Source organism: Neofelis nebulosa, chromosome 3 (genome assembly GCF_028018385.1).
Source record: "Neofelis nebulosa isolate mNeoNeb1 chromosome 3, mNeoNeb1.pri, whole genome shotgun sequence".
NCBI lineage: Eukaryota > Metazoa > Chordata > Mammalia > Carnivora > Felidae > Neofelis > Neofelis nebulosa.
Window position 1 is genome coordinate 205,938,950 of NC_080784.1, and position 26,717 is coordinate 205,965,666.

At 57.8% G+C, this 26,717-nt stretch overlaps 2 protein-coding genes across 4 annotated transcripts in view; one reads left to right on the forward strand and one right to left on the reverse strand.

The window, feature by feature from the left end:
- Positions 1 to 24,276, reverse strand: part of RNF4 (ring finger protein 4) — a 170,742-nt gene extending 146,466 nt beyond the window's left edge. The window contains exon 1 of the mRNA XM_058719684.1: positions 24,266 to 24,276. The gene's annotated coding sequence lies outside the window, so the exon portion shown is untranslated. The remainder of the gene's footprint in view (positions 1 to 24,265) is intronic.
- Positions 1 to 26,717, forward strand: part of ZFYVE28 (zinc finger FYVE-type containing 28) — a 120,130-nt gene that overhangs the window by 68,214 nt on the left and 25,199 nt on the right. For 2 of the 3 annotated variants that reach the window (XM_058719622.1, XM_058719624.1), the window contains exons 4-8: positions 776 to 978; positions 2,474 to 2,563; positions 7,147 to 7,236; positions 16,781 to 16,882; positions 23,106 to 24,404. In XM_058719622.1, the coding sequence (XP_058575605.1) occupies positions 776 to 978; positions 2,474 to 2,563; positions 7,147 to 7,236; positions 16,781 to 16,882; positions 23,106 to 24,404 (1,784 nt within the window). The remainder of the gene's footprint in view (positions 1 to 775; positions 979 to 2,473; positions 2,564 to 7,146; positions 7,237 to 16,780; positions 16,883 to 23,105; positions 24,405 to 26,717) is intronic. The other variant, XM_058719623.1, reaches the window with a different exon arrangement.

The following is a 26,717-nucleotide window of genomic DNA, read 5'->3' on the forward strand; positions in this document are numbered from 1 at the left end:
GCCAGGACCCGGGTCTGACGAGTACCCCAGGTCACTGGACGAGTGGAAGAAGCTGGGGAGGTGCATGCAGCCCGCACAGGCCTGTGACCTGCCTCCCACAGCCCAGGACAGGTGTGGGCAGATTTGCGGGCACGGAGGGACCCTCCTTATCGCCCAGAAGCTGGGCGTCCCGCACTGATGAGTCTTGGCTCAGAAGAAGGTCTGTGAGCATTTGTGGAAGCGGGGCGTCTTTACTGCCTAGAAAGGGCAGTGGTGTCAGGGAGCCCGGTTGGCCCCGAGTGCCACCCCAACCTGGTGTCAGGGACTCCCAGGCACCCACTCCCGGTCTGTGGGCTGGGCATGGAGGGGGCAGGAGTCACCTGACCGGGGCCCCTGTACGGAGCCCCCAGACCCAAGAGCCTCGGTGGGTCGGCCTTCCCTTTCTGCCCACGTCCGGGTCTGTGTGGGGGACCCTATCAGCCACAGAGGGAGTATGTGCTGTCGTGGCCGTGGCTACTCTGGGTTAGGAGAGACCGCTGGTCCCAGAGCGAGGAGACAGCAGGAGGCGAGGGTGCTCCTGGGAGCGGGGCCCAGGGGAGGAGGGTCACAGCCGGGCCCAGCCACCACTCTTGTGCCTTCCTGTCCCGCATCACGGTCCCCGCGGCTCTGGCACCACAGCCCTCCGTGGCGGCTCTTGAGCTCGGGCTCTGCAGAGCCGGGCGGGGGGGAGGAAGGACCCCGGGCCGTCGGGCTCCAGGAGGCTCTGAGTGACCCGCCCCACGTTCTCTGCCCACAGTGCCTGGCCGCCGGCTCCATCATCATGAACCGCGAGCTGGAGAGCATGGCCATGCGCCCGCTGGCCAAGGAGCTGACGCGCAGCCTGGAGGACGTGCGGGGCGCCCTCCGTGATCAGGCGCTGCGGGACCTCAGCACCTACACGGAGAAGATGAGGGAGGCGCTGAGGCACTTCGACGTCCTGTTTGCTGAGTTCGAGCTGAGGTGACCCTGAGGGGGAGGCCCCAGCCCGGCAGCGCGTCCCACTGATGGCGGTTCAGGGCCATCAGTCCGCGTAGTTAACCCTGGAGGCCCAACGTGGGGCCGTTGGGGGGTCAGGCTGGGTGACCTTCCCGGGGGTCTGGCCCACCCCCTCTGCCTCTCCCTGATGCACCCCAGCGCTAAAGACCCGGGAGGTTCCTGCAAGTAGCCGTCACCCAGAGTGGACGTGTCGCCGGCCAGAGGCTCTGCTGCTCCCCTCTGCCTCCTGCCTCGCCTCCGCCTCTGACCCACCCCCCACCTCCGACCTCCTGCCTCACTTCCCACCTCTGACCTCTACCCTCTGCTTCCCACCTCGCTTCCTGACTCTGACCTCCCCACTCTGACCACCTGCCTCACTTCCTGCTTCTGACCTCTCACCTCTGACCTCCTGCCTCGCCTCCCCTGGTGACTGGGCTCACCGTAAGGGGCTTGTTGGTCGCCAGCTGCCCCCTGATCCCGCCTGTTCACCCACTCACCCCACAAACACCCGAGCATCACTTCCATGCGCTCAGATCTGGGGTACGGCAGAGCAAGGGAGAGGTGGCCGTGGCTCCTGGGCCACGGGGACGCTCCAGCTCCCTGGGATGAGGGCGAGGGCACCTCCCCAGGTTAGGGGGGTCTGTGAGGATCACAGGGTGCCCTCCCCCCCATCCCCCAGCACCACCACCTGCCGTGAGCTCCACCCGTCCCCTCCTGCCCTCTGTCCAGCCAGTGCCTCCCGCCCCACTCCCCACGGGCTGCCCTCACCTGCTCCTTCCCCGGAGGACACAGGTGGGGCCTGGGGGCCTCCTCACAGGGCTTTGGAGAAGCGCAGGACCGGGAGTCAGGCACGCCACCAGCTCCCACAGGCGCGGAGATGCTCGCAGTAGGCGAGAAACAGTGGGACCCCAAATCCACACCACGGTGATCCCAGTTAGTAAAAGCCGTCTCCATCGTGTGGCCCGATGACCTCGGGGAGGAAACCAGCCTGGATGTTAAAGGCGGTTCTCTCTAGGAGGTGGGAGCGTGGACAGTTGTTTTCTGTGTCCTCTTCCAGATAAGCTTTTATAACGAGGAAAAGTTAGAGCTACTGACTCAGAAGGAAAGAAACACGTTCTCACCCCGGGGGACATTTGGACAAAGTGTCACTTGCCCGTGAGGCCCCCGTGCTCACACCGCCCAGTCCTGGCCGCCCCCACCCCCACCCCGTGGTTCACCCACCCACACGCACGTTCATTCTTGCACTGATTCTCACGCGCTCACCGGGGTGGGTGCCCGGGCAGGGGCGTCGCAGAAGTGGGCGGTCGGGGCCCAGACGGGGCAGGGCCGGGGGGCCAGGAGGCACTGGACCAGGCTGGCCCTGCTGGGAGGCGTGCACGTAGGAAGCTGACGTGGCTTTCATTTGAGAGGCGGCGGGGGGGGGGGGGGGGGGGGGACGCGTGGCCGGCGGGCAGCCCTCACTCTCTGGCTGTGTTTGCAGCTACGTCTCTGCCATGGTGCCCGTGAAGTCGCCCAGGGAGTACTACGTGCAGCAGGAGGTCATTGTGCTGTTCTGCGAGACCGTGGAGAGGTGAGGGCCCCCCCCCGCCCCGCCCCCCCCCCCCCCCCCCCCCCCCCCCCCCCCCCCCCCGGCCACCACAGGGCCCCTCTCCTCCCCGGAAAGAGGAAGGAGGCCGGCTGGGAGCCCGGGCAGGGCAGGGACGGGGCGCCTGCAGCAGGGGGGGGGGGGGAAGGCTCCAGCCCCCTTCTGCTACCAAGTCACCTTCCCCCAGCAAGCAGCAGGCAGACCCAGAGCCTCCTTCCTCAGCTCCACCGACACTTTCCTCCGCTCTCCTCAGAGCCCAGAGCACACTTCCTGCAGGGAAGCTCCCCCCCCCCCCCCCCCCCCCCCCCCCCGTGGAGGAGCAGAGCTGTGGCAGGCAGCACGGAGAGCTGGGGTCCTCACCTCCCCCCCACCTCACCTCCTCGCTCCCCGCCCCTCCTCACCTCCTCGCTCCCCCCCACCCCGCCTCACCTCCTTGCTCCCCCCACCCCACCCCACCTTCTCACTCCCCCCACCTCCTTGCTCCCTCTTGCCTCACCTCCTCGCTCCCCACCCCGCCTCACCTCCTCACTCCCCACTGTCTCACCTCCTCACTCCCCCCACCCTGCCTCACCTCCTCACTCCCCCCACCTCACTTCCTTGCTCCCTCCTGCCTCACCTCCTCGCTCCCCGCCCCCTGCCCCACCTTCTCACTCCCCCCACCTCCTTGCTCCCTCCTGCCTCACCTCCTCGCTCCCCACCCCGCCTCACCTCCTCACTCCCCACTGTCTCACCTCCTCACTCCCCCCACCCCACCCCACCTTCTCACTCCCCCCACCTCCTTGCTCCCTCCTGCCTCACCTCCTCGCTCCCCACCCCGCCTCACCTCCTCACTCCCCACTGTCTCACCTCCTCACTCCCCCCACCCCGCCTCACCTTCTCACTCCCCCCACCCTGCCTCACCTCCTCACTCCCCCCACCTCACTTCCTTGCTCCCTCCTGCCTCACCTCCTCGCTCCCCGCCCCTCCTCACCTCCTCACTCCCCCCACCCCACCCCACCTTCTCACTCCCCCCACCTCACTTCCTTGCTCCCTCCTGCCTCACCTCCTCACTCCCCACCCCGCCTCACCTCCTCACTCCCCCCCACCACACCTTCTCACTCCCCCCACCTCCTTGCTCCCTCCTGCCTCACCTCCTCGCTCCCCACCCCACCTCACCTCCTCACTCCCCCCACCCTGCCTCACCTCCTCACTCCCCCCACCTCACTTCCTTGCTCCCTCCTGCCTCACCTCCTTGCTCCCCACTGTCTCACCTCCTCGCTCCCCCCACCCTGCCTCACCTCCTCACCTCCCCCCTGCCTCACCTCACTCCCCACTGTCTCATCTCCTCACTCCCTCCCCCCTCACCTCACCACTCCCCCTACCCCGCCTCACCTCACTCCCCACTGTCTCACCTCCTCACTCCCTCCCCCCTCACCTCACCACTCCCCCTACCCCGCCTCACCTCCTCACTCCCCACTGTCTCACCTCCTCACTCCCCCCACCCCACCCCACCTTCTCACTCCCCCCACCTCCTTGCTCCCTCCTGCCTCACCTCCTCGCTCCCCACCCCGCCTCACCTCCTCACTCCCCACTGTCTCACCTCCTCACTCCCCCCACCCCGCCTCACCTTCTCACTCCCCCCACCCTGCCTCACCTCCTCACTCCCCCCACCTCACTTCCTTGCTCCCTCCTGCCTCACCTCCTCACTCCCCACCCCGCCTCACCTCCTCACTCCCCACTGTCTCACCTCCTCGCTCCCCCCACCCCGCCTCACCTTCTCACTCCCCCCACCTCCTTGCTCCCTCCTGCCTCACCTCCTCACTCCCCACTGTCTCACCTCCTCACTCCCCCCACCCCACCTCACCTTCTCACTCCCCCCACCCTGCCTCACCTCCTCACTCCCCCCACCTCACTTCCTTGCTCCCTCCTGCCTCACCTCCTCGCTCCCCACCCCGCCTCACCTCCTCACTCCCCACTGTCTCACCTCCTCACTCCCCCCACCCCACCTCACCTCCTCACTCCCCCCACCTCACTTCCTTGCTCCCTCCTGCCTCACCACCTCGCTCCCCACCCCGCCTCACCTCCTCACTCCCCACTGTCTCACCTCCTCACTCCCCCCACCCTGCCTCACCTCCTCACTCCCCCCACCTCACTTCCTTGCTCCCTCCTGCCTCACCTCCTCGCTCCCCGCCCCTCCTCACCTCCTCGCTCCCCCCCACCCCGCCTCACCTCCTTGCTCCCCACTGTCTCACCTCCTCACTCCCCCCACCCCGCCTCACCTCCTCGCTCCCCACTGTCTCACCTCCTCACTCCCCCCACCCCACCCCACCTTCTCACTCCCCCACCTCCTTGCTCCCTCCTGCCTCACCTCCTCGCTCCCCACCCCGCCTCACCTCCTCACTCCACACTGTCTCACCTCCTCACTCCCCCCACCCCGCCTCACCTTCTCACTCCCCCCACCTCACTTCCTTGCTCCCTCCTGCCTCACCTCCTCGCTCCCCACCCCGCCTCACCTCCTCACTCCCCCCCACCGCACCTTCTCACTCCCCCCACCTTACCTCCTTGCTCCCTCCTGCCTCACCTCCTCGCTCCCCACCCCGCCTCACCTCCTCACTCCCCACTGTCTCACCTCCTCACTCCCCCCACCCCGCCTCACCTTCTCACTCCCCCCACCCTGCCTCACCTCCTCACTCCCCCCACCTCACTTCCTTGCTCCCTCCTGCCTCACCTCCTCACTCCCCACCCCGCCTCACCTCCTCACTCCCCACTGTCTCACCTCCTCGCTCCCCCCACCCCGCCTCACCTTCTCACTCCCCCCACCTCCTTGCTCCCTCCTGCCTCACCTCCTCACTCCCCACTGTCTCACCTCCTCACTCCCCCCACCCCACCTCACCTTCTCACTCCCCCCACCCTGCCTCACCTCCTCACTCCCCCCACCTCACTTCCTTGCTCCCTCCTGCCTCACCTCCTCGCTCCCCACCCCGCCTCACCTCCTCACCTCCCCCCTGCCTCACCTCACTCCCCACTGTCTCATCTCCTCACTCCCTCCCCCCTCACCTCACCACTCCCCCCACCCCGCCTCACCTCACTCCCCACTGTCTCACCTCCTCACTCCCTCCCCCCTCACCTCACCACTCCCCCTACCCCGCCTCACCTCCTCACTCCCCACTGTCTCACCTCCTCACTCCCCCCACCCCACCTCACCTTCTCACTCCCCCCACCCTGCCTCACCTCCTCACCTCCCCCCTGCCTCACCTCACTCCCCACTGTCTCATCTCCTCACTCCCTCCCCCCTCACCTCACCACTCCCCCTACCCCGCCTCACCTCACTCCCCACTGTCTCACCTCCTCACTCCCTCCTCCCCTCACCTCATCACTCCCCCTACCCTGCCTCACCTCACTCCCCCCTGCCTCACCTCCTTACCCTCCCCTGCCTCACCTCCTCTCTCCCCCCTGCCTCACCTCCTCACCTCCCCCCTGCCTCACCTCCTCACCTCCCCCCCACCTCACCTCCTCACCTCCCCATCTTCCTCACCTCCATACCCACCTCACCTCCATACCTTCCTCATCCCCTTACCCTCCACACTTGCTTATCTTCCCATCTTCCTCACCTCCTCCAGCCTCACCTCCACACTTCCATGCCTTTCTCACCTTCCTCCCTTCCTCACCTCCAACCTCCAAACCTCCTCACCCTCCTCACTCCCCACCTCCCTCCCTCACCTCCCTACCCTCCTCACCTCCTCACCTCTTCACCTTCCTCTCCTGCTCAGTCTTCATCTCACCTCCTCACGGCCTCACCCCCTCCCTCTTCTTCCCTTCTCATTTCCTCATCTCCACAGGCCAGGGTGGAGCTCCCGAACAAGGCTCTGTGGAGCGAATCATCAGCAGTCTTGTCGTGCTTTGGGCAGTAATTGAAGTCAGACTTTGAGACTAAAGTTTAGTCTAGAATGTTTCTCCTGTTTAGCTAGTGCTGTGTGGTATTAGGTAAGTTTTGAAATTGCCTAATGTCACATCATAATTAAAGACGTGTTATTCGCTGTTGATGTATGTGAAAGACACTTCAAGCTGCTGAAAAACACGATGGCGTAAAGTTCCTTTTACTCAGAGCCTCCCTCCGTGGTGCCAGCAGGCGCCAGCTCACTGAGCATAGAGAGAGAGCCGCTGCGTTGGCCTGGGGAGTGCGGATAAATCCGGGAGGGCAGTTTCCTCGGGGAAGCGTCAGGTCATCTGGGGCAGTGTTTTTGTTCCCTGTTTGTTCTTGCCGCTCGAGCCATTTGGTTGGCTGGACGCCATCGCTGCCCGTGGGCCCCCCTCAGCAAGCGCCCCTTCCCCTCCCAGCACCCTCCGTCCCGGAGGGGAGTCAGGCAGGAGAAAAGTGGGGAGAGGGAAGCACCAGGCCTGCTCGGGCCTTCTGGAGTGCGGCGGGTTCCAGCAGTGGCCCCGTGTGCGTGTGAGGGCCCACGGTGTCCAGTGTCACCTTCCTGGCTGTCTGCTGAGCACAGGCGCAGGTGAGGGTGGCCGGGGCCGCGGTGGGTGTGGGCGGGCAGGCCTCACCCTTCTTGCTTTCTTGCTCTCTGCCCCTCGGCCAGGGCCCTGGACTTCGGGTACCTGACCCAGGACATGATTGACGACTATGAACCGGCCCTCATGTTCACCATCCCCAGGTTGGCCATCGTGTGGTGAGTGCTCCCCCGGCCCGGGGCAGCCGCCGTGCAGAAGCCGGGCAGGACTGTGGAGGACTGGGCCCCTTCTGGCACTTACACCCCCAACGCTGGCTGTCAGCCGCCTGCACAGCACCATGCAGGCCTGCTGGCGCCCCTCACCAGTGTTCTGAGGGTGAGGGGGGGACCCCCCCCACCCTAGATAGTGCGAGATGGCTGGACACCCAACACCCGGCTGGACAGGTGACGTGGACAGTCGCTGGACTCACAGCCCAGGGGAGGAGCACCCCGCACACCGCATGGAGCCACGTGGGGTGCGCGCAGAAGCAGAATGCCCAGCTCGGGCCGTGGGGGGAGGCTGCGCGTAACGAGAGGGTGGGACGCCCCTGGCTCCCGTGGGCGGGTGTGACGGGGTTACCCGAGCCATTCAAGGCTGGCGTGGAGGTGAAATGAAAGCTGTCAGGTGAAGAGGAGGTGGGAGCAGCTGGTCTGGCCACGGGGCGGGGGCATGCCTGGGCGGGAGCCTTTCCTGCTGGGGGGGTGGGGGAGATGAGTGGCGAGAGCAGGGGAGCTCAGGCTTGGGCCTTTGGGGTCTGGTGGGCTCAGAGACGCCAGGCAGCACACGGTTGGGCCCTAAGTATGCCAAGGCAGGAGGTGCTCGATCACTTGCTGGGTGCCCAGAGCTTCCCCGAGCCAAGGTCAGAGCCCAGGTGTTGTGGGCTTGGTCCACTGCTGTTCAGCCACACCCCGACTCCCACACAGGGACTGCCCTTCTCTCCCGCCAGGTGAGGGGGCAGGGGGAGGGCGGTCACAGAGGGAGGAGGAGGGCAATGGGCCACGGGGGTCTCTGTGGACCTGGAAGTTAGGGAGGGGCCCGGTGGGCAGCTGGTGTGCAGGCGTGCAGCTGGGCAGAGAGGACGGGAGTCCTCGGGGCAGATGCCTATTGTGGATGTGATCGTCAGCGAAAGCCGCCCTGGGGGAGTGTGGGGTGACGCGGAGGCCAGGACTGGTCCAGGCACAGAATCCCCTCCTTGGGAAATGGGGGTGCGGTGGCGGGAGCAGGGAGGGCAGTGGCGGTGCCGCAGGATGGGGCCAGCTTCTGGGCCAGAGGGGCTTCCCTGGCCCACAGGGGGCGGGACTCGTGGTGTGCCGTGCGGAAGTGTGGGAGCTGCGGGCAGACCCCGCCCTGGGCTGGCCCAGAAGCACCTGCCGCTGCCCTGAGACCCCAGAGATAAGCAGAGGCTCAGCTGAGGAAAGGCTGGGAGATGGGCCAGGGCGAGCGGCTGTCACTTCCCAGGACCCCAGGGAACCCTGAGCAGCGCCCTCTGGACACCTCACTTTCCTGGGTGGGGCAAGGGGGCGGCCGCCTGGCCTCAGTCTCCCTGGCCTGGCTGTGTCCTCAGAGCCGGCTTCCCTGGGGGTCTCAGTTTGCCAGAACCCCTTGGGCCTGGTGCCTCCTTCTGTTGTCCTTGTCCCCAGGAGACGGTGTCCTAATCAGGGAAAACAGGAGTGGGTCCCATCACACCAGAGGGGCAACATGTCACAGTCGCCTCAATTGCTGGGCTCCGGGACTCTCCCTCCCCCCGAAGCTGGAGGAGGCAGAGGACAGACGTCCCCAGTGGGCCAACTCACGTGGTCTGGGCTGACATGTCCTGGAGCATCCCCTCGGACGGGGCCATGTGATTTTGTTACATCGTTTGCTTTCTAGGCAATGGTTCTCTGTGGCCAAACGTGTAGAAGAAAACGCTGCTTCGAGCCGGGGCCTTAATGTTTATGGGGCGGGGGGCGCTAGGGTCTGCAGCCCTTCCCATGAGAGCCGGCTTTGCCCTTCCTCTGCGGTTCACACCCCGCTTTGCGGGAAGCGCCCAGCCCCTGGCCTGGCCCTGGTTCTTTCCTAAATTCCTTGGCGAGTGCCTGGAAGCTCAGGATCAGGTGCCCCCGCCACGGAGCCCCCTCGTGGGGTCTGTGGCCGCGCGATGGGGTTCCCAGGCTGCCTTTCCTTCGGAGCTGCCTCACAGCGCACAAAGGCTGGCGCAGGTGCGCACTGACCGGCCTGCTCTGACGAGCTGCCCCGCGGGGAGGAGCCCCGCACAGCACCCCGGGGGCCAGGCAGCACCCTGCATCTCGGGTCAGGATGGAATTGGCCTGTTCTAAGCCTCATGGGAGCACCAGACTCTCTTAGGCGGTTTTAAAATAAACCCCGGTTTAGGATAAGGTGAGGCATCAGACAGCCTGAGCACATGGATTCCGGGTTCTCACCCTGAAGCCTGCCGAGTGGGTCTGTTCAGCCCTTTACCAGCCTACCTGTCAGCATTGGCCCAGGCCCGGTGACCACAGGACCATGGTCTCAGGCCTTTCTATTGTCACTGAGTGGCCACCTGAGGCCACGTCTCCCTGACTGGCATCACTGCACCCTGTTTGCAGACCACGGCTGCCCCGCACACATCTGAGCTTCTGTTCCTTCTCTGTCCCTCGTCCTGGGAGGGAGAGTGAGGGCCCCGTGGGCTGGGCCCTTGCCCTGTCGTCCCCCCTGGCAGCCCCGTGTGGAGTTCCCTCAGAAGTCCCCAGAAATGAGGGGGCTCCAAGTCACAGCGAAGGGAGGCATCTTTGTAGTTGGACTGAAGGGAGAGCAGGTGCAGGCCAGGCCGGCCAGAAGTGGGAACATGCAGGGGCCCCAAGCGCAGAGCATGGGGAGCAGAGGGGCTCGGCTCGGCTTGGCCAGGAGGGTGGCCTCACTACAGCCACCTCAGAACCTCGCCAGCCCTCGAGCAGAGGCAGGGGTTACAGCCTCAGAGCCAGGCTGCCTAGCCGTGGCCGAAATCCTCCTTCCTTTCTGGAGGAAGCTGTTCCCAGAGCCGCCCCCTTCAGGGTCACCTCCCCAGGTGCCTGATGCTCCCTCTCTCCTTCCTCACTGTCCTTGGTGGCTGCTCTGGGCCAGACAGGCAGCATCACAGCTGCACGGGGTGGAGCCTGGGCCTTGCTCTGTCTGTATTTGCCCAGCGAGCACGTGTGGAGAACCTGCTGTGTACCTGACCCTGTGCTTGTCCCCAGGGACACTATTATGCCCGTGGGGAGTGCACAGGTAGGTGAAACGAGCAGTTGCTGTGGAGTGTTCTGGATGCTGGGGTGGGGTAGGGGGCTTGGAGCAGGACCCTCTGGAGTGGACAAGAGCTGGTAGCATGGGGGAGAGGCTCCCTGGGTTCTGGAGCAGAGCTCCGGGAGTCAGGATGGGAGCCTGGCAGGTGGTGGACTGCGGGCAGGGAGCATGTGCAAAGGGTCAGAGGCAGGAAGACCTCTGGCTGAAGGGAGAAGGGTGACCCGTAGACACTTGGTTGGCGGTAAAGCCAACACTCCTGGAATGACAGCCTTCTAGGGTCACGTCTGTGATGTGGGTTGGTGGGATCCCCTGAGGACAGAGGGGGATCTGGGAGCGTAGCCTCTCTGCCACTCTGTCCCCCTCGCCCTACGTCCAGCCCCTTCCCACCAGGTTGAGAAGACGCCCTGCTCTGAGCTCTCCCAGGAGCAACACATCCTCTGAGGTGGTCTCTCTGGCCCGTCACAGGTCAGAGGCACAACCCAAGCCAGCCCGGCCCTCTGCCTTGTGACCGCTGGGCAGGTGCCTGAGGCAGAGGCGGTAAACTGAGGTCTGAGAGAGGGCTATGTGGGGGCCTGGAGGTTCAGGAGGAGGCCAGTCCGGCCCAGGTAGAGGGTATCCACGGCCAGCTCAGGTACCAGCCCCGGACCCTGGGCCCAAGCTCCCCCATTTCCCTGGCACCCTGGACCTGGCCCTCCCTCACTCAGCTACATGTCCCGGGGGAAAGTGAGTCTCCACGTGGTTCTGACTGTGACAGACTAGTTTCACTCCTGACGGTTTATCTGAAAACAGTTGGAGTTGGTTTACACGAATAAGGAAACTAACAGTCTCCAGGTTCTGTGCCCGGGTGACTGGCCCCATCAGGGTGGACCTGCTTACCTGGGCCTGCCTGCAAGGCCCGCTTCACCTCCCGGTCTTGGCTGCTGACCTGGCCCGGCCTCAGCTCCAGCCTCTGCAGTTGCCCCCACTCCGAGTGGGCCGCCCTCTCCCGAACCTGCATCCCAGGCTGAAGTGCCCAGAACCCAGAGCCCAGGCCTTGCTCCTGCTCCACCCCTGCAACCCACTCCCCGTCCTGCCTCACACTTCCCCTCCTGCAATGGGGCCAGTTCTGTGCCTCCCTCCCCTCTTCCACTCCCCTCCCCTTTTCCCCTCTCCCTCCCCCTCTCCTCTTCCCCCTCCCCTCCTCTTTTCCCCTTTTCCCTCTCCCCTCCCCTTTTTCCCTCCCTCTTCCCCCTCCCCCCTCCTCTTCTCCTCCCCTTTCCCCTCTGTCTCTCCTCTCCTCTTCCCCCTCCCTTCCCCTTTTCCCCCTCTCCCTCTCCCCCTCTCTTCCCCCTCCCCTCCCCTTTCCCCTCTCCCTCTCCCCCTCCCTTCCCCTCTTCTCTATCCCCTCCACTCTCCTCCCCTTTTCCCCCTCCCCCTCCCCTCCTTTTTTCCTCCTCCCTCTCCCCTCTCCTCTACCACTCCCCTCCCCTCTTTCCCCTCCTCCCCACCCTCCCCCCCTCAGCTATAGGCAGCCCCATCCCTTCCCCTCTCTCATTTTGCCACCCCTCCCACCCACATTCCATCCTGTGGTCCTACCACCAGAAGCCCCTGCCCTGGGAGGCTCTGGCCTCCCTTCCTTTGGTCCCTTTGCCTACCTGCTTCCCCACCAGTGACAGCCCCCTACCCAGCCCCTTCCCAGTCTCCACACAACCTGCCTCACCTGCAGCCCTTCCTCATACAGGTGTTCACTGCCTCCGGCAAGGTTACATATTTACCCTAGATCGCTTATTTTTAAAATACGTTAGATATAATGCACATACCACACAGTTCACCCACTTTAAGTGTACAATTCAATGGTTTTTAGTAAATGTACAGAATTGGGCAACCGTCACCATTAATTCCAGAACATATTCGTCACCCCAAACAGATACATACCCCTTACCCCTTAGCTGTCCCCTCCACCCCCTACGCCCCACCCCCCCTCCAGCCCCAGGAAACCACAGATCTGTTCCTGTGTCTGTAGATTTGCCCATCTGGGGTATCTCATGTAAATGGGGTCTGTGTCTCCCCACTAGCCTGGCAGCTGTACGTGAGGAGTGCTCACTGCCTTTCCACTCAGAGTCCCTAGTGCTTGGCATGTGGCCGTAGAACTTTCTCCGAATTTTGTTGCGTTGACCCGACAGGGCACAATATGTGTTTACAAAGATTTTTACTGAAGGTTATTTTTAATCGTGAAAATTCGAGTGCGTGGGTATGTAGAATTAAGGGATTGTTTAAAAACTATACTCCAGCCACTTAAGTAACATTAGTGAAAAATCCCAAAAGCCATGGAAAAACATCCCCAGTGTGCTGAGTACAAAAAAAATCGTACCAAATAGTATGTCTCTGCTTAACAAAATTTCTTAGCATGATAGGTATGACTTTTGTAAACAGAAATCAAAGCAATAAATGTTAATTTTTTTATTGTGGTAAAATATGCATAATATAAGATTTACCACTTAAATCTTTGTTTTAATGTTTATTTATTTATTTTAAGAAAGAGAGAGCACATGCACACATGCACAAGCCGGGGAGGGGCAGAGAGAAAGAGGATCCCAAGCAGGCTTCAACACAGAGCCCAACACAGGGCTCGAACCCACAAACCACGAGATGGTGACCTGAGCAAAAATCAAGAGTCAGACACCTAACCGACTGAGCCCCGCAGGTGCCCCCACGTTAACCCTCAGTGGCATTAAGTACGTTCACCCTGTCTTGCCACTGTCCTCTCCTTCTCATCTGAGACTGTTTCCGTTAAACACTAGCTCCCCAGCCCCTCCCCCGGCCCCTGGTAACCTCTATTCTACTTTCTTCCTCGGTGAATTTGACTATTCTAAGGACTTCATATAAATAGAATCATGCAGTATTTTCCTTTTGTGTCTGGCTTATTTTACTTAGCATAATATTTTCATGGTTCATCCGTGTGGCAGGTGGGAACTTCACGCCTTTTTAAGACTGAATAATATTTCATCGCATGTAATTAAATAGTATTTTAAAGGAGAGATTTCCAGCAACATCCAAAAGAGAAAAATACCCAGGAATAAATTTAACCAAGGAAGTGGAAAACATGTACACTGAAAACTACAAAACACAATTTTTTGTGAAAAAAATTAAAGACCTAATTAAATGAAAAGATAGCCCATGTTCATGGACTGAGCACTACTCCAGTTAAGATGGCGGTGCTCCCCAAAGTTGTATATAGATTCAATACATTTCCTATAAAGACGACATTGGCCTTTTTTTTTTTTTAGTGGAAATAGAAAAGAACCTCAAATTCATATGGAACCACAATGGCTCGTGAATAGTCCAAACAATATTGAAAAAGAAAAACAAAGTTGGAGAGTTCATATGTCTTGACTTCAGAACTTACTACAAAGTCATATTAATCACAAGTGTGGTACTGTCATAAGGATAGACCAATGGAATAAAACCAAGACAACAAAATAACCCAAATATCTATAGCCAACTGGTTTTTGACAAAGGTGCCAAGACCATTCAGTGAGGAAGGAATTTGTTAGTATCTTCAACAAATGATGCTGGGATAACTGGATAGCCACACACATAAGAACAAAGTTGGACCCTGTGATGATTAATTTTTTTTTTCTCTACTTTTTTTTTTTTTTTTCAACGTTTATTTTATTTTTTGGGACAGAGAGAGACAGAGCATGAATGGGGGAGGGACAGAGAGCGAGGGAGACACAGAATCGGAAACAGGCTCCAGGCTCTGAGCCATCAGCCCAGAGCCTGACGCGGGGCTCGAACTCACGGACCGTGAGATCGTGACCTGGCTGAAGTCGGACGCTCAACCGACTGCGCCACCCAGGCGCCCCCTGTGATGATTAATTTTGTGTGTCAACTTGCCTAGGCCACAGTACCCAGATATTTGGTCAAATGCCAGTTTAGATGTTGCTGGAAGGTATTTTTAAGATGAGATTAATAAATCAGTGGATCCAGAGTAATGGGGTTTACCCTTCATAATGTGGGTGGGCCTCATCCAGTCAGTTGAGGGCCTTAAGAGAAAACAGACCTAGTTCCCCAAGTGAGAGGGAATTGTACCTCCAGACTGTGTTCAGATTCAAACCTGAGTCTCTGGGTCTCTAGCCTGTGCACTCACTCTGCAGATTTTGGATGTGGCCACCATCCATAATTGTGTGAACCAGTTACTTAAAATAACTCTCTCTCTCAAAAAAAAAAAAAAAAAAGCCAACTAACCAAACTCTCCCTCCGTACACACACACACACACACACACACACACACACACACACACCCTACTGGTGTGTGTGTTTCTCTGGAGAACTCTAATATAGGAGGTAAATCTTCATATTTCCAGGTTTGGCCAATCTTAGATTTGACATGAAAAGAAGTGGCAAATGAAAAAAGTAGTAAGTTGATCTCCATCAAAGCTAAAATCTTTTGTGCATCAAAGGACATTATGAAGACAGGTAAAGGTGGCCTAAGGAAAGAGCCCAGCTTTCCTCTTATGCTGGGTGTCCTCCCCTGCTCACTGACAGCCCCTCGCAGCGCTCAGCGGGCCCCTCCCGTCCACCTCTGCCAGGCTCAGCTGTGGGGGCTGCCCTGCCCCTAGGTGGTGGCGCAGCATGGGCCTGCGTGGACTGTGATGGCACGGCACCTGGAGCCCTCCTACGTAACGAGTTCATTTCTGAGGCTCCAGACCAACCGCGGTCAGCCCTGGGCCTGGTTCTCACGGACTGATGGGGCAGCCAGTGTCCTTCCTGGAACCCAGGAGGGGAGTCAGAGTCCCTCCCGGCCCCTTTCACTGCTTTCTGAAAGACCAGGTGGCCAGGAAGCCTGGACGGGGATTCACCAAACCCACCCCTTTCTGCCCCTTTCCTGCCTTTGTGCTGAGATCACCGATTCACCCATGAAGTCAAGGTTCTGTGTGGGGAAGATGTCCCCTGAACACTGTCAGCTCGCGTTAAGACCCATAGAACATACCGGAAGGAACAGAAGCCTGGATGGGGCATCCTCTGCCGCCCGCCCTCACGCTTCTGGCAGCCCTGACCCTCCTGCTGCCCTAGGGAGAGGCACAACCCGTGTTTTCCTGTGACTTTCGAATCTTTCTTTTTGCACATGAGTCTCACCTTTCTAAGGGAAGCATAGTCCATTCAGTTTCATCAGTCTTTCTCACCGAATTGGAAGCGTTCCTGAGCTAATGAGGACCTTGTGTTGAGTGCTGATGACCTGACCCCGATGCAGCGATGAGATTCTGTTCATTTGCAGAAACATGCAGACCGTTCTCTGTTTAGGCAGACAAATCCTCCCTCACCTGTGCTGTGATGAGGAAGCAAGGAGCAGCTGCTGGGGTTGTGGGTGCTTGCTCCCTGGGCACCCGCCACGTGCCAAGGCCTGAGTTGGCTGGTCCCGGGAGCCCCGAGAGGAGGCACCGAGAGGAGGGTCCTCCAGAGATGGGTCTGCCCTCGGACAAGGGCAACGGGGCACGCTGGGAGCTGGGCAGGGCCGTGCAGCCTATGGCGAGATGGGTGTGGTGCCACCTGTGGCAAGGGGGCACCTGGAGGGGCGTCTGTGCAGAGCCAGATGGCACACGGGCCACTGGTGGGGGGGAGAGAGGGTCCGTCCTGCCCGGGGGTGACAGGAGGCTGTCTCTGGTCTTGGCAGGCAATGGAGCGTGAACCAGACCTCGAAGGGAAAGTTGGGCTTGGGGACAGCGTGGGTGCAGTTGGGGGAGCCACGAAGCACACAGATCACTGTGGGGGGAGGGGGCTCACAGGGTTCGGGTCGGGCAGGGCAGGTAGTGGCCAGGATTGGATTGTCCCAGCGGGTGTGGGTCCGGGAGGCCGGACAGCTGTGGTCAGTGAGTTGGAGAGACTCAGTCAGGACGCTCTGGACTTCAGAGTGTGGATGGGGGAGAGTGAGGTCAGAGTCTGGGAGTCCCCGTGGGAGGCTAGGTGGGCAGCCTGGATGCCACATTTGTGAGATGTCTCACCCCCTTTGTGCCAAGGGTCCTTGAGATGCGCATCCTGCCCCCCAGGGACCCCTGACAGGCCCCCCCCCCCCCCGAGGCTCAGGGGTCTGCTTGCTCTGGCCAGGGCTGTGGGTGGATGGTTTATCTGTGATTCTCATAACCCTTGCATTTGTGCTCAATATAAACACAAATCCAATGTTTCCATTTTCAAGGAGGTAGTTTTAGTAACAAATCTTGACGCTGATTTGTCTGATTGCAGCAGTGATGTGAACAGATATGTTTCTATGATTCTTTTATGATCCCTCAAGTGAACATCAGCTAATCAGTTTCTGAAGATGATAAAGTCTGAGTAATCTTCATTGCTTTTTTTCTAAACTTATTTAAGATTCAGTCGCAAGAGAAACGTGTGGTCTCAGAGCCCCTGGCTGTGGTCTGGGCTCACCCAGGGGGCTGACTGAGGGGGCTGCAGGGCCTCACGCCATGCTGGCTTTTGTCTTGAATGCAGTGGCCTCGTGGTCTACGCGGACGGACCCCTGAACTTGGACCGCAAGGCAGAAGACATGTCTGAGCTGTTCCGGCCCTTCCACACGTTGCTGCGGAAAATAAGGTGGAGGGGGGGAGGTGCTTCGGGAGGGTGGGGGAGGGGCAGTGGGGGAGGGGAGTCCGTGGTTGCCCCTGAGCCCTCCTTTCCTCGGGGATGGAAGTCCTCTTCTGTGAAGTCAGAGGTGCCAGAACCTTGGTCTTTGTTTCGAGTTATTGGTTTATAATGTTTACAGTCCCCTCGCAAAACCCCATACCTTTCTCTCCCCACACAACCAGGCTCTTTGTTCCTGGCCAGTAACACTATGACCTTTGGTAAAAAATGCCAATAACATGACAGCAGCCGCCCTGGCTCAGGGCTCTGGCACTGGGCCTTGAGAGATGGAGAGCCCGGGGAAACTGAGGTGGTGCGGGTGCCCCCAGGGCCACACAACCTGCAGGGGAGGGCTGTCCCCCCAGGCCAGCCTCCAGGCTGAGGCTCGGGCCCAGGTGGAGAATGGTATTTGTCCGAGGGCTCTCATTTGTTTCTTCCACAGTGTAGGGGTGAAGGGCCCAGCTCGCTCAAGCACCCCATGCCCCTCCCCTGCTGTGGCTTATCTGGCTCTCCCAGTGGTCCCAGGCAACAGGGCCAGGTGGTGTTGGTGCCCTTGGCCCCATGCGTGCTGTCCTGTGGGCTTGGTGGCACTTGGAAGGGTGACTGCTCTCTGCTGTAAGGGGCTCCCCTTAGCCTTTAGCAGCAACGAGCCTCAAGCCAGCCCCCTCCATCTTGGGAGACCCCCCAAACCCAAACTTCAGATGGGTGGGGAGCCCTCCCTGGGGTGGCCCCTCTGAGTTGAAGCACCCAGCTGTGGCCTCCTTGAGGGATGGCAGTGAGCACGTGTCCTCTGATCACCTCCCTAGCCCTGCAGTCTTGGACTCTGAGGTCTTTCTTACTGGGGTCTTATGGCTCCAGTCCCTGGAGGCCCCCTTCCATGCCTTTGGTGGAGCTGATGACCCTGTGCGCTCCTGCAGCAGCCTTCCTGGGTCTGGCAGGACTGTTTAGCCCAGGGCGGCCTGGGGCTGGCTTTCCTTTACTGGTGCCAAGCTTCCCTTTCCCCCATGAGGAGCCAAAAGTGCCGTGAATCCGGGTGGTGGAGAATGACCCAGCAGGATGGTCCTCGGAGAGTCATTGGCCCTGGGGGTGGGTGAAGCACAGCCTGTGATGGGGTGCTTGGTCTAGGCTGTAGCTCATCTGATAGATGGCCTGCTGTTGCTTCCCTTGTGCCCAGCCCAGTCTTGAGCACTCTGGGTAGAATGTGACCCTGGCCCAGGGCACGGCTGCTGCCCTCCCTGGCTGTCTGACTGGGAGAAGAGACAAAGAAGGAGGCGAGGTGGTGGATGATGCTGAGGCCGGGAGGGAAAGAGTAGAGTGCTTAGATCAGACTGGGGGTCTTATGGAGGAAGGGCCAGTGCATGGAGATGGGGGAGGGGGGAGGCACCGGGTATGGGCATGTCCAGAGCATCAGAGACATGTGCAACATGCTCAAAATTCTAATGCACATAATTGGAATCAGAAGGAAGGAACAGGGGCGCCTGGCTGGCTCAGTCAGGAGAGCACATGACTCTTCATCTCAGGGTCGTAAGTTGAAGCCCCACATCGGGTATAGAGATTACTTAAAAAAATAAAATCTTCAAAAAAAAAAAAAAGAAGGAAAGAATAGAGAAAAATGAGCAGAAACAATATTCAAAGAAAAAAATGGCCAAGAATTTCCCCAAACTGAAGAGAAATCTCTGCCCACACACTTTGGAGGCTCAAGAAAACTACAAGGAAGATAAATATAAAACATACTTAGGTGTATCATAGTAAAATTGCTGAAAACAAAGAAGTCTTAAGCACAGCCAGAGAAAAAGCACATATTTCTTGGAAAAGAATGTAAGATTGACAGCTGTCGCCTAAGAAATAAACAAACAATGGGAGCCTGAAGGCAATGAAATGATACGTATTAAAAGTGCTAAAAGAAACTAGCTGCCAACAAGGATTTTATACCCAGCAGAAGTATCCTTCCACAGTGAAGGTGAAATAGTGTTATTCAAAAGCAGAGTGCTGCAGAAATGTGTCAGCAGCCTGCCCACAGAGAAATGCTAATTGGAGTTCTTCAGGCAAAGGAGAAGTTTCAGGTGGAAATGTGGAAATGCAAGAGAGATTGAAGAACTTCCTGTGAATTAATATAAATAAATGTGGATATACAAAAAAACTCATTGTAATGTCTTCTGGAGTTCAAACTATACATAGCATTGTCAACATTTGAAAAATCAGCATTTTGCTACATTAATTTGTAAAATTTCAAAAGTTACAGAATAAGAATTTGAAAAAGTCAGTACGTATTTTATGATGAAAACATTTCTTAGCAAATTAGGAATAAATGGGGATTTCCTTAGTCTGATACAAGAGAGAGATACGCATGCACACCATATGAAGTTGAATCCTTATGTAACACCATATACAAAAGTGAACTCAAAATGGATCCAGGACATAAATGCAAGGCCTGAAATAATAAAACTCTTAGAAGACCACACTGGACAAATGCTCTACCACATTGCATTTGGAAATGATTTCTTGGATAGGATACCAAGACATAGGCAACAAAGAAAAAATAGACAAATTGGACTTGAAAAGTTTAAAACTTTGTGCATCGAAAGATGCTCTCAACAGAATAAAGAGGCAACCCACAGACTGGAGAAAATATTCTCCTATTTTGTATCTGGGATATAAAGGGATCAATACACAGAATATATAGAGAACTCCTAAAACCCACCAACAAAAACCAAACAACCCAATTCAAAAGGGCAAAGGATTTAATTAAACATTTCTCCAAAGAAGATTTATGAATGGCCAACAAGCACATGAATAGATGCTCGACATCATTGTCAGAGCACGTGCAAATCAAAACCACAAGATCCTACCCATTAGGCTGGCTACCCTCAAAACAAACAAATAACAACAACAAAACAAAATAACCGTGTTGATGAGGATGCGGAGAAATTAGAACCCTGTATGCTATTGGTGGGAGTGTAACATGCTGCAGGTGCTTTGCAAAACGGTGTGGAGGTTCCTCAAAAAATGAAAAATAGAATTATCACCTGATCCAGCAATTCCACATCTGGTATATACCCAAGAGAATTGAAAGTAGTGTCTCAAAGGTATATTTATACACCTGTGTTCCCAGAGGCGTTATTCACAATAGCTAAGAAGTGGAAGCAACCTAGGTGTCCATTGATGGATGAGTGGATAAGCGAAATATAGTCCAGCCACACAATGGAATATCATTCAGCCTTAAAAAGGAAGGAAATCCTGACGTCTGCCACCACACAGATGAACCTTGAAGGCGTGCTTGGCGAAGTAAGCCAGTAACAAAAAGATAAACCGTGTATGATTCCAATTATATGAGGGACCTGAACTAGTCAGAATCAGAGGGATGGAGAGTAGGATGGTGAGAGCCAGGGAGGAGAGCGTGTGGTTAGTGTTTCATGGGGACAGAGTTTCAGTTTTACAAGATGAGTGAGTTCTAGGGGTGGATGGTACTGATGTTTGCACTATGATGTGAATGTATTCGATGCCACTGAATTGTCACTTAAAAATGGTTATGATGGTAAATGTCATGTCATATGTATTTGATACAATAAAAATTTAAATATCACCTACAATAAATAACATTACTAAATATCAGCTAGTTAAGCATAAGTCTGAAGGTGTCTAAGTCTTCCATTGAAAGTTAATGAAACGTTACATAAAATGTTAAAGATGTAAATAGAGAGCTATCCATGTTCAAGGAGTGGAAAACTTAACACTGAGAAAATATCCCGTTATTCTCAAATGAATTCAGTGCAAGTCTCCATTAAAATCTCCGGAGGTGTTTGTCTCTTCTTTTTTGGCAGAAAATTGACAAACTAATTCTAAAATTCAGGTAGAAGTGCAGTGTGCCCAGAATAGCTAAAAAGAAGAAGATGCCTGGAGAAAAAGAACATTATTTATCTATCCTACTCCTGCTGGGCTTTGGGTTGTTTCCACAAGTAATGCTGGTGTGACCATGCTTGTGAATGTGTGTGCATTTCTGCTGAGTGTGCTTCGTAAAAAAGGACACTCCCTGGCATGGCGCTCTAGTGAAGCTCACGGAGGTGCAGACCCAGGAGCGGCTTCTGGCCCCATCAACAGAATGGAGCCTAGAAACAGACCAACACAGACAGGTTTCCCGGATTTATGACAGAGGAGACATTGCCGAACAGTGGGAATGCTTACTTTTTTCCAGTACATGGGCTGACTCAGCAGATATCCATATGAGGAAAAATGTGTCTGGATCCTTACCACAACCATCTACAAGAATCAACTCCGGATAGATGGGAGATACACACGTGGAAAGGAAAGCAGTGAAGATCACAGAGGAAAAGAGCAGGAACATCTTTGTGACCTTGGAGTAGGCAGATTTCTTAAACAGGACAGAAAAGCACTAAACATAAAGGAAAAAGTGATTTATTGAACTTCATTGAAATTAAAAACTGTAGTTCTTCAGGAGGTACCATTAAGAGTGAAAAGGAAGGCCCCAGAGTTGGAGAATATACCCAACAAAGAACTCAAATCCAAAACAAGTAAAGAACTCCTGTCAATCAGTAAGAACGAGACCGCGAAGCCAAGTAAAAATGGGCAGAAGACCTGAAAGCATTCACAGCATTCATACCTAAGGGCTGACAAGCATGTACCCCGGTGTTTACTTCATTCGTCAGCAGGCTGAGCACTTTAAAGTGAAAAATTGCCGGGAGTGCATGGCAGTGCCAGGGAGCAGGCCAGAGAGCGGCATGGGGGCTGTCCAGTGTGCACGCTCACCCCCCCCCCGCCCCCGTCTGCACCTGCCGGGACACGCACGTGCATTCCCTGGGCACGCTTCCCCGCCCCCACGGCCATGTGCACCTGCAGGGATGTGCACGTGCATGCCCCAGAGAGGCTCACCAAGAGGGTGAGTCGGGGCAGTCAGAGCCCACCAGGAACAGCTCCCCGGGTGAGCCGTGGTGGTTTCCAGCCCGAAAGGCTACAGGCCACGAGACAAGACCATCGACCACACAAGAACCTCACCAGGTGGGGTTGCCAGACCCAGCGAGACAAAACCAGCAGAACCCTCAACTGAATTTGAATTTCAGATAAACAGTGAGCACTTTCTTAGTGCAAGGATGTCCCGTATGCTCCCCGTTTGGGAATACGTACCCGAGGAAATATTCATATGTCTAGGAGTGTTTGTCGTTTATCCGAAATTCAAATTTACCTGCATGTCGTCTGGAGGCTGTACTCAAATACGATATTGCCAAATGAAGCCCGCCTCTGAAGAGTGTGGGCTGCGATTCCCATTTACGTGCGGAATGAGAACAGGCGAGACCACGTCAGCCTTTAGAAGTCAGGCTGCTGGCAATGGCAGGGGGTGACTGGAAAGGCACGTGGGGGCCTGGGAGCCTGGTTCGTGTTCCGTCGTTTGATCTGATGCTGTCTGCACGGGCGTGCTCAGTGTAGGAGGCACCACAGCTGTGCGGTTCTGGGAAGTACGCTTTTCTGCCTGTTTCCGTGACCGACAGGAATGTGTGACCTGGACTCAGACCTGCTGGCAGAGAGCAAGGCGCAGGCCTGCGCTAGACACGCCCCAGCGCCACTACATTAACCCCTTTCAGGTCTCCGGTTCAGTGCCCCTTCCCCCAGGAAGTCTCCCTAGACTGAGCCCGGTGCCCTGCTGTTACCCTCGAGCCAGCAGGCATTTTCCTTTGTCGTAGTTGCTGTTAGTGTAACTCAGTCAGCGTTCATGGAAATCTGTCTCTTACCGGCTCTTCCAGCGCAGCCCCAAGGGCAGGGACCTGCCTGGGCCTTCCTGTGTCTCCCCGGGGCCCAGCACAGAGACCGCTGTCAAGAACGTGTGCTGAATGAAAGTCTATGCGTAAACCAACTTTTTTTTTCACTCCTAGAAGGTTTTCTTAATGTGATGATCACATCCCCAAGAACCAGGGCCCTCTTGTTTCCAATCTCACTTCTAAGAAGGAAACCATCCCAGGCATCCATGCGGACAGCTGCTGTCCAGACCCGTGGCACGGAGCGGTCCCCGCACGCCTGTGCCTTGTCCTGTAGCGGGGGAGGTGTACGCCACGCGCAGTTCGTTGCAAGGCTTTGACACCTTGCTTCTCTGCTGATGCAGACGTCGAGGATGCTGTGTCCACTCCTGGCCACGGGGCTGGTGTGGCCTCTGGGAGTCTCACCCCTGGTTCTTATCTTGACCCTTTAGGGATTTGCTGCAGACCCTGACCGAGGAGGAGCTTCACACGCTGGAAAGGAACCTCTGCATTTCCCAAGACGTGGAGTTTCCCATCCGGGCAGACGCCCAGGCGCCCCCAGCCCTGGCGCCCGCCTTTCCCTCACCCCTCCCCGCCGAGGAAATGCTCTCGGCCAAGGCCAAAAGCCAGGAGGGGGAGCTGGCCTGCTCCATGCAGTATGACGACCAGGAGCTAGAGCAACTCAACCGCATGGTCCACAGGGCCGGGGACGAGATGTCGTCCCTCCTCTCCCCGCCCAGCGCCTGCCAGTCCCCCGCGCACAGGCCGGGGGCGGAGGGCAGCCCCCGCGGGGAGGCCTCCCCAGGCAGCGCAGGGCTGCGGCCGGGCGGCGACGAGGAGGAAGGAAGGGTGTTCTTCATGGATGACGTGGAAGGGGCTGCAGAGGCCCCGGGCAGCCCGGCTGGGTGGGCGGGCAGCGCCAGTGCTGGCCCCCAGGAGAGAGGACAGGGCAGGGGGCGTGGGGAGGCAGGGGCCAGCAGGCCCGCCAAGGCAGAGGAGGGGGACCTGAGCACTAACAACAACGTCCAGGACGACAAGCTGTGGGCGCTGGGCCCCAACTCCTGCAGCTGCCTGGACTCACAGCCACACCTGGAGGGCTGGGAGGCGGGGGTGGACGCAGCGGGGACGGCGGAGAAGATCGCCCACCGGACAGGGGGCATGAAGCTCTCGGCCACCGTCATCTTCAATCCCAAGTCGACCCCGGCCGTGGGCGTGGCCGGCACCGCCCCGGAAGCCTCTGGAGAGGGCGTCTCCCCGTCGGAGCCTGCCGCCGAGGGGATGGAAGGTGGCTCCCACAAACTCAGTGCTGCGGCCACCAGCTGCCTCCTGAACTCCTGCGTGTGCTGCGGGGGCTGTGGGGGCGGCAGGGAGGACGCCGCTGCCCAGAGTCTGCGGGACAAGTGCGGCCCGGGAAGCGTCATCAGCGCCTCCTACATGGGCTCCGCCAAGGCCGGCACCAAGGGCCCTGCCGAGAGACAGGAGGAGGCCCGACCTACGCCAGAGGCGTTGCCCACGGACGCCCCGTGCCCCCTGCCCCCAGAGGACGCCCCTACTTCCAACAAGTGCCTGACACACACCTCAGGTCCTCAGCTCGATGCAGCAGACAGGTCACCTGGAGCGGGCGCCGCCGCCAGTCCGAAAAGGGGGCCTGAGGCCGGACCGCAGGATGCAGGGCAGCCCTCGACGGCCAGGCTGGAAAGTCAGCAGGGAGAGGAGGCCGAGCAGGAGCCTCGGTGCCTGTCGGGCTCCAGGTAAGGGCCATCTCTGGCCACAGCCAGGTTCCTCTGTCTGCATCAGGGCTCATTCCCTAAGTGCTGACCCGCTTCCCTCAGCTTCTCAGGCGTGCCAGGGGAGGTGGGAGGTGGCCGGTGTCAGACACCAGCACGGCAGGCAGTTAAGCAGATGGTACGAGGCCCTCCTGGGCCTGACTGCCTCAGCCCACCCCCTTGCGTCATCGTGGCCCCTCCTGGCCCTGGGTGAGCCGCGTTCGGGAGAACTGGGCCATGGCCGCCTCTGAGTATGCTTTCCATCTCTCTTTGCTCACTGTCCTGGCCTTGGAAGTGGAGCCCCTGGGGCTGTGGTGGGATCCTGGGGACTCCCTGGGCATATTCTCAGGCCGTGCCTCCAGGGCTCCTCCTGGGCTCCCCCGTAGAGGCAGGGGACCAGGAAAGGCAGGCCCGGTGGGGGTCTGCGGGACCCTGACACCTCCACACCTCTTTTGACTCCAGGCCGCTGTCCCTTCCCTTGGTCCCCACACCCTGGACTTATCCGGAACAAAGCAGATTCAGTGAGCATTGCCCCAGCTCCGTCCTCAGCATCAGAAGAGAGGTGCTGGGTTCACACATGGCCGTTGTGTCATCACCACCCTTGGTCCTCCCACCGGGGCCCTGCCTGCTTTGGCTGTGTCTGCCCAGTGGTGTTGGGCTTTTCCGTGTGGGGTCTGCAGTCACTCCTCACCCCTCCCCCAGCCCCAAGCAGCCCCCGATTTACTTTGTGTCTCCATGGATCTGCCCCTTCTGGACAGTTCAGAGAACCAGAATCACACAATACGTGAGCCTGTCTCCTTTCGCTGAGCGTGTCTCCTTTCGCTCATCAGCGTTGTAGCAAATGCCAGCGCCGCCTTCCTTTTTGTGGCTGAGTAGTATTCTGCCGTTTTGTTGGTCACCGTCGATGTGCATGTGCGTTGTTGATCCTTTTTGCTGCCATGGATAGTCCTGCTCTGCAGATTCGTGAACACGTTTTTGTACAGTCAGAGGTTTTCATTTCTCTTGGGTGTGTGTGCAGAAGTAGGATCACTGCACCATATGCTAACTCTGTGGTCAGCTTTTTGAGGTGCTATCGACTGGTTTCCAGAGGGTCTGCAGTTCTGTGTCCACTAGTCGTGCGTGAGGCCCCACCTTCTGTACATCCTCACCAGCGCTCATTATCACCTGAGACTTTTATCAACAGTGCGTTTGTCCTTAGCACACACAGCGTGGACTGCTTCCAACCCGCTCGAGACCGAGACCGTTCCTTTCTTTGAGACTGTGCCCCCGGTGTTACTCACAGCAGGTTATTTTATTTCATTCAACATGAGATGCATAGAGATGGTCATTTGCATTTATTTCTGGAGATGTGCCCACTTTCCCTTCCAGCCGCGTGGCTCCCCGTGTGGCTGCACCAGACCCTGCTGTTACAGACGGTGCAAACATCTGTTTTTGAGGTGCAAGTCCAGCTTCCTCAGCCGTGTCCAGAGGGAATGAGTTATTGTCACAACCCGCTGGGTGGCTTTCTTCGTCAGGGCCTCTGACCCTGCGGCACAGAGCTGATTGGTAAGCGGATAACTTTTTTGCAAGGATGATAGGAAATCATCAGGAATTCTTTGACAGGATACGTGAATTTTTCAGCTTTTGACCTGCCCCCCTTTCTGGGTCCAGCCAGTGGACACCCGCTCTGTCTCCTGGTTTCCTGACGTGTCCCACAGTGGACACGGCTTGTTTGCCTCACAGACAGCTTCCCAAGGCCTCACTCACCATAGCACAAACGCTGAGGCTGAGCTGAGGAAAGGGAAGAGAAGCCCCACGGTGGCCTTGAGAGACAGTCCCATCTTGCAGGGAAGCTGCAGAGGGTCTGAGGAGGGAAGAATGTGGCAGCTGGTGGGATGATCAGGAAAGACATGCCTGTGGGCCAGGACCTTGGACAGCGATGAACACACACCCCCCCCCCCCCCCCCCCCCAAGCCCCTGTAGCAGGAATCCACCGGCAGTGCACACATCAGGAGCACCTTTCGCTTATGTCACAAGCTGACCTCATGGACGTGCTCGAACACTAATACAGAGGTGACAGAGCAGGGTACAATTAAAATGAACAGACACAAAGGACCAGCCTCACACAGGCAGGAAGTTCACCAAAATTCATGAGGCTTCACGATGGAGACTGTGGGCCTTGCATGCAGGGGCGGGTGACTACCCCTCCCATTCTGCAGATGGACAGGCTGGAGTTTGCCTCGGCTCCGAGTGCCTGGAAGATGTGGGTGGCCTGCAGCCTCCTGCCTGTCCTGACTTGCAGGTGACTGGTGGCTGGAG